Here is a 13,315-nt window from a genome sequence, read left to right on the forward strand (position 1 = left end):
AAAGGTTTCCTATAACATATAATCAATTGAGTCAATAGTATTAAAAATAAATAAATTGTATCACATCAAAATTTAAAGAATAAATTTAATACTTTTGAAATATTAAATTTATTAAAAATTATTAATTATAATTGGTACAAATGTATATAATTATTGTAGTCAATACAATAGTCTATTGCGTAAGGACCATAACCAATATATAAGCATTATATGATAAAGTAATTAGGATATATGCGGGTCATGTCACTTTGGAGGCACTTTAGGAAATATGTGGAGCAAGTAAAACCCAAAAGAACCTGCGAAAACCGTAAGATGTAAAATATCCTTCACGAGTTGAATAGAAGAGTCTATAGGCAGAGGAGTTTGGTGTGCAGTGACAAGATATTTCATCATAACTTGATTGCGTTTTATTGGTCGGACTTTAAAAGAGTCATGACTGCGAGCACTTAAAAGGTGTAGACCTCAAGATAAGGCTCGACGATGAAAATTAATTGCCTTCAAAGCCACGGCAGGGGTCGGAAGAGAGCGAGTCATCATCATCGACTTGTACTCGACTCATCAGCGCATCAGAATGTTATTATGCGATCGTCTGAAGAGCTTCAAATTCTTTGTTTGTGCTCGGTGAATCGTCCGGAAAGCGTGAAATAGTTAATCTCATGTCGCAAACCCAAATTCTACGGGGTAGGCATTAGAGCGATGGCTCATTCCCATTTCTGAACTTCCGAAAGAGCTTAACATTTTCGAGATCCGGCATTAATGGCTGTTGTAGCTTTGGTCGCATTGCTGTGTCTGCTTCTGCTTTGCTATGCGAATGGGATCATTGCATTTACAGATGGAGAAAATGGTAAATTTTGTTTCCCTGCGTGTTTCATATCTCGTTCACTTTATCTTTAAAATCTACTGTGCAGTTTTCTCGTGAAGCTTTGTAGACTGTACTTCTCCTAAAGCTTTACGCGATTTTCTCCTAAGTCTTTACACAATTTTGGCCTGAAGCTTTACAGAGTAATCTCCTAAATTTTTGGACAATTTTCTCCTGAAGCTTTATAGAATCTCCTCCTAAAGTTTCTAGAATCTCCTCCTAAAGCTTTACACAATTTTCTTCTAAAGCTTTACACAGTTTTCTCCTAAGCTTTACAGCATCCCTGATTTGGAATAGAAAAAACCTAGCGCTTCTAAAAGTTTGGAGATTTACGTGAAAATTGTTTGTTTTCGTCTCAGTTGCTGCTCTGAGGGCACTTAAGTCGGAATGGCAAAATACACCCCCGGATTGGAACGGTCCAGATCCTTGCGGCTCTAATTGGGATGGGGTAATCTGCACCGACTCTAAAGTTAGCTCATTGTAAGTCTTGCACTTCTCCTGTTAATCTTTATCATAGAATTTTGCCTGAAACTATAAGGCAATTTAGGTCGCTCCCTTTTGTAAAGTTTAATGCGTTTATTTGAATGGCGTGGGAGGAAATATATGCAATTTAGGTTGCTCACTTATGCAAAGTTTAATGCGTTTTAATAATGGCGTAGGAGCCTCTCAACTATGGATCTTAAAGGAACCCTGGCTAGCGATATCGGTTCCTTAAGTGACCTCCGATCACTGTAAGCTATGAGCTCAAATGCAGAACTGTTCTTATACAGCATTAAGCTTGACTCTGTGATTATATTACCTTTCGTTCTTTGATGCAGGGACTTATCCTACAACAAAGAGTTGACTGGACCGATTCCAAATTCCATCGGGCAATTGCTTCACTTGGACACCTTGTAATCTTTTATCGATTAATTGAAATTGTCCTTTAGGCTAAATGAATTTATCTTTTTCACTTCAATTTAAGAGCCTTCTCTGTTCAGGATCATGATCGGGTGTGGTTTTACGGGAGCTATCCCACAAGAGCTGGGGAATTTGCTCAACTTGACGTTTCTGTAAGATAAATATTTTAACCGACACATTTAGCACGAAAGTACCTACAGATACAAAAGTTTTTATGAAAGGCCAGTAAGGTCACCTGACACCTTAAGGCGTCCGTATTGTCTTGTCAGAGCGTTGAACTCGAATAAATTGAGCGGGGAAATACCGGCGTCAATTGGCAATCTTAATCAACTTTACTGGTTAGACATCGCAGACAATCAGATTGAGGGATCGCTACCCGTTTCAACAGCTACTTCTCCCGGCTTAGACAAACTCACGGCAGCCAAACATTTGTATGTTCAATCGACCTTAGTTAGCTCTGCTTTTTGTCCTTGTTTTAATACTGACCATTACTTTTCTCTCTTTTTAACGCAGTCACTTCAACAAAAATCAATTAGTCGGACAAATACCGCCAGAGATTTTCAACGAGGACATGAAGCTGATTCACGTGTAAGTTTCAGTAAAACATCGAGGAGCGGATTCCTCCAGAGTTCTAAAATGGTTGCTAATTTCAACAAATTATCTTGTGCAGACTGTTTGACAGTAATCGTTTGACAGGCACGATCCCTGAGACTGTTGGTATGGTCTCGACTTTAGAGGTTTTGTATGTCCCTCATTGCCCTTGAATCCCTTAGCATTGTTGAGAGCTCGTTCTGTCACTTGTAAGCTAGCTGTATGTTTACAGAGTACGGTACCCGTGATGTATCTAATCCTTGTTGACCTGACTCGTCTGCGAAAAATGACGTTAAAACATTGTTTTTTGGTTAAACAGGAGGCTCGATCGAAACTCTTTGGAAGGTTCTGTTCCACTGCTGACAAATCTGACAAAAATCAATGAATTGTAAGATGTCAACTTGTTATTTTTCAATCTACAAAGCATAGAAGGCATTATAGGAGCACCTATACTGTTTTGACCAAAACTTAGAAACGTTTTGACATGCTACTAGGCATCTCTCCAACAATCGACTGGAAGGTCTTCTTCCAAACTTATTTCCTATGAGGCACAGCTTAAATTATTTGTAAGATCACCTTCCACTTTACAGCCTTTGTTCAATAGTTTCAGATGACAATGCACATTATTTTGCATTTCGTTCATACCAAGATATGATAAATAATAATAAATATCCTATTTTTATTGGTTATACTACTCAAAAACGATGTTTTAAAATATGATCGTTGTTATTATTTATTATTATTTAATAATGCTGCAGAGACCTGAGTAACAATTCATTTACAAATTCAGCAGCTCCGGATTGGCTGCCGAAATTAGAATCGTTGACTACGCTGTAAGATATTTAAGCGAGCTTGGCCCGAGATTTTACGTGCTTTTTACTGTGAGAATGCAGTTATTTATTTGAAATAATTTCTTTACAGAGTGGTGGAGAACGGGAGATTGGAAGGACAAGTTCCGCCTGAGCTTTTTAGCTTGCCTCAACTTCAGACAGTGTAGGTATTACGAAATATGTGCGCACTGCCGAGTTACCAGTTCTCGTTGCCTCAATAACTGAAAATTTGACTATTTTTCTTTTGTATAGAGCAGAAAACTTCGACACAACTCTTTCAACAATACCCTGAAGATGGATAGTGAGATAGGCCCGCAGCTTCTTTATGTAGATTTTGAGTACAATAATATTCAAAACGTCGCCGTGGGAGAAAATTACAATAGAGTTCTGTTGTAAGTTTGTAGCTGTAAATTATGAAGTAATGGGGATGTGCGTGGACCTAGATCTGCATTGCTTTTTTGTATTGACAACAATGATATTGCAGGCTGTTGGGGAACCCAGCTTGTGAGGATGGTAGTTTGTTATCCAACAATAAAATATGCAAGCCCGCGCCAACAGATGCTTCATACAAGACTTCTTTATCCAAGTGTGGCACAAAATCATGCCACGGCCATGATCAGAAACTCAACCCTGCCACTTGTGCATGCCAGGTGCCATTAACGGGTGAACTGATTTTCAGGTCGCCATCGTTCTCAGATTTATCAAATGCATCAAGGTTTCAGCAGCTAGAAGCTTCGATTTGGCGCAATCTCAGTCTTCCTGCAGGTTATGTCTTCATTTGCTGCCTTCGTTTTGACGAAAACAATTATCTCAACATGCAATTGCAAATTTTTCCACCGGACGGAAAACATTTTAAGCGAAAAGACATTCAGCGGATTGGTTTTGCCCTGAGCAAGCAAACATACAAACCCCCTCATGAATTTGGGCCCTTTTTCTTTATAGCCGATACATACATTTTTCCTGGTAAATAGGAATATATTACGGTCTATTTTGAAGAACATGCATTGAGAACTGCGGTTTTATTCTTTTAACACTGTTATCGACTGCAGGGGAGGGAAATCTGAACAGCTTAAGTTTGGGCACAATTGTAGGCATAGCAGTTGCGAGTGCATTCGTGGTCTTATTAATTTTTGGTGTGAGCATTTATGCTTTGAAGCAAAAGAGGAGAGCTGAAAAGGCACTTGAGTTCAGCAAACCGTTTGGTAATTCCTCATGTTTACCCAAACATAACCAATGTCATGCAGCACATTTTGAAATGTTTAAGAATATTAGTAACGTTTTTCACTTTTCCTGATCTGATTCAAATAGCTTCGTGGGGAGCAAGCGGTGGGGAAAGCGGAGCCCCGAAATTGAAAGGCGCCAGATGGTTTTCATTTCAAGAGCTTAAAACGGCGAGCAATAATTTTGCAGAGGCTAATGTGATTGGCTCAGGAGGCTATGGAAAGGTATTATTAATCTGATATCGCTTGTAAATATGAAATGATAGTTGATTGTATTACGGCTAACAAGACCTTAATATAGTCGATGGCATTACGGATAACAAGACCTTAATATAGTCTATGGAATAGTGAACCCCAAGGTCAGAACTGTGTTCTCTCTTATGGTGTAGACTACAGAAGTGAAACATGAGCAGCGAAGTTTGATTAGCAACGCAAGGTCGCTCCTTGTGTTGCTAATTTTAATAAGGAACAGAGGAGTGACAAAAATTAGAAACTACTCTGTTTTGTTAGTCTCACCTTCTCCAAAACAAATTGTAGGTTTAGAGTTGAACCTCAACATCCTGATAGACTTGGTCTTAATATTGTAAGTGCAGAACAATTATGACAAAGTGCTCTGATAGGCATGGTCTTAATATCCCCCACTGGCTTTAAATTGAGCATGGTAATACAATAAGGTATGTCTATGGTAGATTAATATTCATGAGATTGGTGTTCAGGTGTACAAAGGAATCTTGACTGCTCTAGGTGGAAGTGAAATAGTGGCCATCAAAAGAGCACAACAGGGTTCTATGCAAGGTGGTACCGAATTCAAGAATGAGATTGAGTTACTTTCTCGGGTTCATCACAAGAACTTGGTGGGACTGATTGGTTTCTGCTTTGAGCAAGGAGAGCAGATGCTTGTTTACGAGTACATGTCTAATGGCACGCTCAGAGACAGTCTGTCAGGTAATTGAGTTGGAACAATTTAATTCCAGTGCTTTCACTAATCTATCCGTATTCTCTCAATTAAACTTGCATTATGTGAAACCGCTGCAGGGAGAACTGGTATTTATATAGATTGGAGGAGGAGGGTTCGCATTGCCCTAGGTTCAGCTAAGGGCTTAAGTTATCTCCACGAACATGCGAATCCGCCAATCATACACAGAGACGTGAAATCAACCAACATCTTGTTGGACGGAAACCTGACCGCCAAGGTAGCAGACTTTGGACTGTCCAAATTAGTTGCGGATGGAGGCGTCGATGGAGGGGGCAAAGGTCATGTCTCCACCCAAGTGAAAGGAACACTTGTGAGTAATCCTATACAAGACACACTTTTATCATCTCATCTCTCTTGGACGAATTTCTCACTGTTGCATCTTCCAATTCTTGAGCTTTGGGTACTCAAGTCTCGAGAATGCATTTGTGTGGGGTTTTCTTATTCCATTATGTGAACAATTTTTATGAACATCAAGATCATATTATGTGATCCATCTTTCGTCAGGTATTCTGATAATGGATCACAGATTACGATCTGAAACATTGATATTCTAAAAATTTATTTAGACAATCAGATTCAGAAACCACCTAGCATCTATCACAATGCATTTGCATGTAAAAGCCCATGTCATAATTTGTAAGGGCTTATGAGAATTTGCATGTTGTACTTCATTTTCAGGGGTATCTGGATCCAGAGTACTATATGACACAGCAATTGAGTGAGAAGAGCGACGTGTACAGTTTCGGTGTCGTCCTAATGGAAATCTTGACGGCACGGCAGCCGATCGAGCGAGGAAAATACATAGTCCGTGAAGTGAAAGGCGCGTTAGAGACGGAAGGAATGAATGGTGTCAAGGAGCTTCTGGATCCCCTGCTTATCCAGCTTAGAGACTTGGAATCCGATTCTTACGCCAGCCTTCCAGGGCTTGAAAGTTTTGTGAATGTTGCAGTGCGATGCGTGGAGGAAGCGGCCGCGGACAGGCCCAGCATGAGTGAAGTGGTGAAGGAACTGGAAGCCATTGTAGCCAGCGATAAGGTTGGGTATGGCCACGACAATTCATCGTCATCAGTAGCAAGTGATGCTCATCCTTATGCAGCCCTACTTAAGAAGGGAGGGGCCAGCAGGGGCAGAGGGGGAGGCGAAGGTTCCTTCGATTACAGTGGTGGATTCAGTGTGCCTTCCACCGTGGAGCCCAAATGAGTTGTAATCATTCGTTTTGTAATCATTCCTTGTTTGATATATATTTTTACCGGTGTGCTGACAAACGTTGATTTCCCAAAACCAACAAGGATGCCCTGTTATATGGAACGTATCACAGGAGAGAGCGAGTAAAATTGTAATATGTAACATTACCTATGTTTTAGTCATCAAGCAGCTTTAAGAATTTTATTTCTTAAATTGGCATTTATTTATTTGTTTTATCTGTTTATTAGTTCTTGCCTACGGTAGGATATTAATGGTTTCCTTTAATCCAAAGTTTTTTGAATGAACCAATGAAATTTGAGATTTTTTTGCCATTGTTTGTATAGACCAATGTTTAGTGTTCAAAAGTTAGTTAAAAGTGATTAAAATATTTCAAATAATAGGCTTTATCTACACTCCTATTGGCTGTCACACTAAAAAATCAGATTAAATTTTTTTAATTAAACTAAAACAAAATGACAAATGAACTATTGTTGTTAAATGAAGATTAATATGAATATATTGAGCATGTGTCTAACGTGTACAATGCATTTTTAATCGTACACTGGCTTCAATAAGTGAAGATTAAAATGAATATATCAAACATGTGTCTAACGTGTACAATGCATTTTTAATCGTAAACTGGCTTCAATAAATTATACTAAATACTCCAGTTCATCCATTTATTGATAATTAAAAACTTGATTTCTGCTTTGTTCATTGTTCACATGTATTTGTCTATAGTGCATCCACAGATCGATACTATTTCGGATTTTCGGATTTTTGTTCTCGTTTTGGAGGTTTAAAAAAAGCCTTTTCTCTCTTTTTGCAGGTTTGAAAAAGCTTTGATGCATTTGTTTCAGTTGCATCCATAGATTATGTTCGTAATTCCTGATTTTATTTGTCATATAACTTTGAATACTTTTTTTGTAGACTTGAAATCGACATTGAACGGTCAACAACTTTTAGCAATTATACTCTTCCTTGTTCCTGCAAAAGATTGACTCTAGACAATTGAGTCGAGTAGAACTTGTAGACTCGAAAGTAGGCAAAGTTTGATAATATGCCCATGGAAAACTTGAAAACCCAAACACATGAAAATGGGCTATTTTGAAAGAAAAAGCACATATAATCTCTGCTTACAAGAACTGGTAACTTTGTAGATACGTGTCCTTAGAATAAAACAACAATTTTGGGTCTTTAGCATTTGATTGGAAATTTCCAAAGTTTCTTTACACAATAACCTTATCTACCCATATTTCCTTTAGAGACCCATATTGATGTGTGTAAATTTGTGCTTTTTTATGAATAATATACATGAGTTTTGTTGATTTTTGGTCCTCTGGCTAATCTGCTGTGGATTTTTAAACAATGCTGCAAATGCTCCAAGAATACTTTTGTTGATTACTACTGCTTGGGCCCCCTAACTCTTCGAATGTCAGCCACCTAGCCAAATCTCTAGCACTACCATTTCCACTCATGAGAAATTTAGGTTCTCTCTTGCTCTCTCGATGTAGGGCAAGAATAAGAATAAACATTTGGTGTCCTTCTCGCTTCAATTTCACTTCCATTTTGCTCACTCAAACGCTAAACAAAAAAATTATAGGCAGACTATCCAAAAGGGCCATCCTTAGACATCACACACTAATGGAAAAATTAACCTTGGAAAAATAAGTCAACTTTGACTATTTAACACTTTTATCTTAGGAATAAAGTCTTAGTGTGTAATGTTTAAGCTATTCTATCCAAAAGAGCTCTTAAAACTCTATATCATAAATTTTTAAAAGAAATTTGACCTATTTAGGAGGAGAATCTATATCTTTTCATCTAGAACTTCTCCTAATATTTCTTTTAGCATTGGAAGCATCAATGACTGCTTCATCCCTACCCTCTACATTAGACGATTTCTTATCTTCTTGAGTCGAGTGGACACACTAACGCATTGGTCTCTTCCTCTTTCCTTTTTTTTGCCATTACCCTCAATTTTTTGAGGGCTCATATTTTCATTTTCCTTATTTGAAGTTGACAAATCCAAAATTAAATTTCCATCCTTACTAATCACTCCAACACTAGACTACTTCATTCGTACTCTCATTCTTGAGGGTTTCCCAATAGACTCAACCCCGGTTGCTACGTCTGAATTGCTTTCACAATTGTTAGCACAAATTAGACTTGTAGTATGTGCAGTCCAAACCCTAGATTTTTTTTCTCCAGGTATTCAAACATATTTTTGCACCCTACCATGTGCTCAGTTAACCCTGCATAGCCTAAAACAAACTATACAAGTTAACTGCTTCTATTTTCTACTTGATCTAATTATAATGCACCAAAAATAAAATGCATTTTTCAGAAATGCAATAAAACATTTGTCTTCCATTACCTTCTGCCTTAGATTTTACATCTCAATTCAAAAAAATGACTATAAGGACAAAAATCATTGAAATCTAAATCCTGTCTGTTGTACAAGTTTTTCTTTTCCTTTATTCTTTTTCTATTCCACTAGTCTATTGCATGAGAAAGACTTCATGCATGTCAAACACATGTCCAGAGTCTTTTCCTCTTCTCAAACACATGTCTAACTTTGCTTATTTAGTTAAAATAATGTTAGATTAACATTATTTTTTAATAGTATGTGAGTAATTTTTTTTTAATAATTTTATAATTTATTATTATTATAGTAGTATCCAAATTTACAATGAAAATCTCCAATTTTCATCTCAAATTCCAATTTTTCCATAGCTCAAATGTTTACATAGTAGTAACATTTTTTTCTAGAATACATGGCCGCAAATCAATTTGGGACTCAAAAGTATAGAGAAACCTCTAAATAGATCAAAAGTAGCACAAAAGGGGGAAAAATGCACAGATGATAGTGTGACATGAATTGTTGTAAAAAAAAACTATGCTAGTTAATGTTTCCCAAACCATAAAAATAAACCCAAAATTCCAACTACATTCACACAAAAAGGGCAAAAAAGGAAGTTTAGTAATGAGTGTTAGTTGTTTGGTTCAAGTCTTTGTGAATTTTTTTTTCTAAGCATATGAAAAAATGCCTTCATTCCTACTAATGCTTCTAACAAATGTTAAATGCATTTGTGGACCCAGAACCAATCGTTATAGTTTAGAGACCGAAACAATCCATAATTTCCTTTCTATGTTTGTGATGATTCACAATCCAAAAATTTAGTTTTTATAAATATCAACTAAAATATAATTAATGCACGGTTGTTAGAAGATGTTGAATAACATAGGTCATATTTAAATATAATTTACCTCAAGAGCAACTTTTATTTTTTACATTTAGCTCATAAATTTTTGCTTTGTATACTTTGTATGAAGCCTTTAGCCTAGGTGTTCCCTCACCAAACAAGCCTAGGAAATTACAAGCAAGCGAATGTATAAATTATACTTTCTAATTAGAACCTTCTCATTAAAACCATGCCCTGCCTTTTTACAAAAGCAAAAATTAGCATAATCAGTATTGAGAGCAAAATAGTTGGGTGAGTGCACCAAGATGGTGTACAAAAAGGGGGGTATAAGTGGACACCTTTTTTTATGAAATTAGGTAAATTTGAACTCATGTAATATCTCCCTCTAATTATAAAATTCAATAGTAAATAGTCCACATTTCTCTTTGAAACAATTGAATAATTAATAAATTAGAATGACTAAATGATTATAGGTAGATCAATAATATAGTGGTCAAATTGCTAACTATATAGTTAAAATAATATTATCAACCAAGTAGAAATAAATAACATATCATTATTAATCTACATAAAATTAATCAAATATAATTGTTTAAATTAGATATATTGGTCATCATATTTAAAGGGACACAATCTTTTTTGAGATGGTAGGCCCGCCCTATTTAAAGGAGTCGGGTGAATAGAGTAGAGACATACACCAAATAGTACATAACAAGATACATGAAAAAGTTTGCCCCAAGGAATCTCCAATTGCATCCATGAATGAAAAATGAGAAAATTAAATACAAAGTAAAATGAGCGAGAACTAGTATATAAGGCATCTTCCACATTAAGGATGTCATACGTGGATTTCATCTTATTTTTACACCTTAACTCTAAAAAGGGTGGGATATAAAATCATAAAGATGAAACCTTAAATTATAGGAAGTCAAATATAGCAGGTATGTAATGTAAAGGTAAGTGTTTATTTAACTAGAAAAGTAGTTCTTATTTGTTGAAGATATTTATTATATGAATTTTCTTTTATATTCATATATTTATAATAATAAGCATATTTATGGGTGAGAATTTATTTAAATTTTGATTCTAATAATGTTGGAAAATTAATTTTCAATTCAAGAATATAATTAAATATTTGATACTATGAAAGGAATTAATATATTATAAGATATTATTAGTTTGATTTTAAGGACTAACAAATATTCTAAAAAGGAAAGGGTATAATGTTATGTATTGGTATCAAAGATAGGTACATTCTCGTTTGGCTAATACAATGAAGTAAATGGAAAACTATTAATGTCAGTATTAGAGATAGGTATTACTACTCGTTTAACTAACACAATAGAGATAGATGTAAGTGTTGGTACCAGAGATGGGTGCAATACCCTTTTGCCAAAACGCTACCTAATGGATACAACCTCTATAATGTTGGTATGCGAGAATTATCTCCATCTAACCAACATGCTTGAGGAAGTGTACTGGAAGGAATATTCTAATGGTGTCAGCATATGCATATGTGAACCTTAAAGGGTGCACTCTAGAAAAGATGGTTGAATAACTAAGGGTTAGAAAACTTAATCTAGAGATGTCTTTAAGGTTGGGTTAGGATAGAGGGTAGAATAGTAGAATATATATTTTATTATTGTATAAATTTGAACATTGGTTTTGCAAGTATTATTGTCCTATCTATTGGGGACATTACGACTTGGAGGAGACATTTCAGGTTAATCCACTCAAAATGACAATATATGTAAAATATATAAATTGTAGTGCTTTGAATCTACTTTCTAAATTACTAGAGTTTGTACAAAATGGATAAGATTAGGTGGGTCAAATCTTGCGCACATGAAAAATAGTTCCTAATTTTTTTAGAAAACATAACATAGTTATTTTTATGTGCATCACAAAAGACATATTTATATTTAGTATTTTGCATAACCCTTTTATAAGATGATAGTTAAGAGTCATATCTAGAATTTATGAATTTTTTTGTAATATTTTGATGAGTATTTTATTTTTTTATGAATTATTGAATTGACTACATCCTGAAATTTTGGTACCTATTCGTGTGCATGCACCAAAACAATAAAAAATGGAAACTTAAAAAAAAAAAAGTGTATAGAATCAAGTGTAGAACAATAATATATAATTTATTTTGAATTTTTTAAAGTATATCAAAAGTTATTAAAAAATGGTAGACATATGTCTGTGAGGAATGTCAAGGCATTAGTAAAAGTAAATAAAGTTTGCATTGTAAATATTGTCCAAAAATAGAAAAATTTATATGTTTAGAAAGCTAAGAAGATGTGTAATATTATGGTAGTAATTTTAGAGATACCCACTTCACCATTAGCAAACCTAATGAAGACAAAAATGAGAATTCATCTTAGAAGATGAAAATACATCTAAAGGAAAACCAAGTGGAGGGAAATAGTCTCCCAAGCCTTTGGGCCATTTTCCTATACTATCACCAAGTAGGATTCAAATAACCCAATTGGGTTATGAAAATGAAAAAATGCATTCAAAACTTGATCGAGTTTTGAAGAACTAAAAGTAGGCTTTACTCTGAAGGCCATAACTTTCACATTAGAGTCTGACTGACTCCATTCAAAATGTGTTGGAAATATATTGAAGAGATCTATAACATCATGTAGATAAATCAATCCTATGTCATCAAAATTTTATTTTTCATCAATTTGAATTAAATATAATCTAAAACAGGTAGTCATTATTTTCCAAATGCATAATCAATAGGTAAACACAAATGCTAACATATTTTTAATTCTCTCCCTCTCAAATACACATAAACACACTCAAAAAAATAACTAAATAAATCCTAAGATATCTCTCTTACTAACTCCAAACCTCTTGCATTCTTTTAACTAACTCCTAACCTCTCTCTGTGTCTAACTTGTTACCCTTAAGCGTTGTCTCTCTTTGAGTAATCCCTAATCCCTCTCTCTCTCATCACCCCCCCTCTCTCTCTATGCTATCCCATTCTCTCCATATATATATATATATCTCTCTCTCTCTCTCATCATATCCCCCCCTCTCTCTCCCTCTCTCCCTCTCTCTCCCCCACTCTCTCCCTCTCCCTCCCCCCCCTCTCTCTCTCCCTATCCCCTATTCTCTCTCTCCATCATTTCATCTCTCTCTTACTCTCTCTTATCCTATCCCCTCTCCCTCTCCCTCTTCCTATCCCCTACTCTCTCTCTCTCTCTCTCTCTCTCTCTCTCTATGTGAAGATCCCATTTCAAGGATCAGAGGCCAGGGAGAGAGAAAGGGCGTTAGGGATTACGGGTCAAATAGAGAGAGAGAGAGAGTAAGGGATATGAAGAGAGAGAGAGTGGATATGATAAGAGAGAGTGAGAGAGGGATGGATAGAGATATAGGGGATAGGTTGGAGAGAGAGAGAGAGAGAGAGAGAGAGAGAGAGAGAGAGAGAGGTTAGGAGTTGGTGTGAGAATGAGAGAGGTTAAGAATTAGTAAGAGAGAGATTAAGAGTTAGTGAGTGAATGAGTTTGTATGTCAGAAATAGATAGAGGGAG

The 13,315-nt window shown here is 35.8% G+C and overlaps 1 protein-coding gene across 1 annotated transcript; it reads left to right on the forward strand.

The window, feature by feature from the left end:
• The first annotated feature begins 476 nt into the window (after positions 1 to 476).
• On the forward strand, positions 477 to 6,774 carry LOC149570756 (leucine-rich repeat receptor protein kinase HPCA1-like). The gene is made up of 19 exons (XM_089823301.1): positions 477 to 844; positions 1,219 to 1,339; positions 1,519 to 1,590; positions 1,678 to 1,752; positions 1,840 to 1,911; positions 2,029 to 2,190; positions 2,273 to 2,347; positions 2,430 to 2,501; positions 2,670 to 2,738; positions 2,845 to 2,916; positions 3,109 to 3,183; positions 3,272 to 3,343; positions 3,438 to 3,572; positions 3,665 to 4,143; positions 4,230 to 4,382; positions 4,489 to 4,625; positions 5,117 to 5,345; positions 5,436 to 5,686; positions 6,055 to 6,774. Exons 1-19 carry the CDS (start codon positions 757 to 759, stop codon positions 6,574 to 6,576), a joined length of 2,931 nt encoding a protein of 976 aa, XP_089679427.1. The 5' UTR covers positions 477 to 756; the 3' UTR covers positions 6,577 to 6,774.
• Positions 6,775 to 13,315: the final 6,541 nt, after the last annotated feature.

The sequence above is a fragment of the Cupressus sempervirens genome, chromosome 3 (genome assembly GCF_028749045.1).
Source record: "Cupressus sempervirens isolate cs-2001-9-10 chromosome 3, ASM2874904v1, whole genome shotgun sequence".
Lineage (NCBI taxonomy): Eukaryota > Viridiplantae > Streptophyta > Pinopsida > Cupressales > Cupressaceae > Cupressus > Cupressus sempervirens.

What these genes read in the sequence shown, in the direction of transcription:
- LOC149570756 (XM_089823301.1), top strand. Translation starts at nt 757, where the DNA reads ATGGCTGTTGTAGCTTTGGTCGCATTGCTGTGTCTGCTTCTGCTTTGC. An exon ending in GACATGAAGCTGATTCACGT is followed by an intron (nt 2,348 to 2,429) that starts GTAAGTTTCAGT and finishes TATCTTGTGCAG; the next exon opens with ACTGTTTGACAGTAATCGTT. An exon ending in TTGCCTCAACTTCAGACAGT is followed by an intron (nt 3,344 to 3,437) that starts GTAGGTATTACG and finishes TGTATAGAGCAG; the next exon opens with AAAACTTCGACACAACTCTT.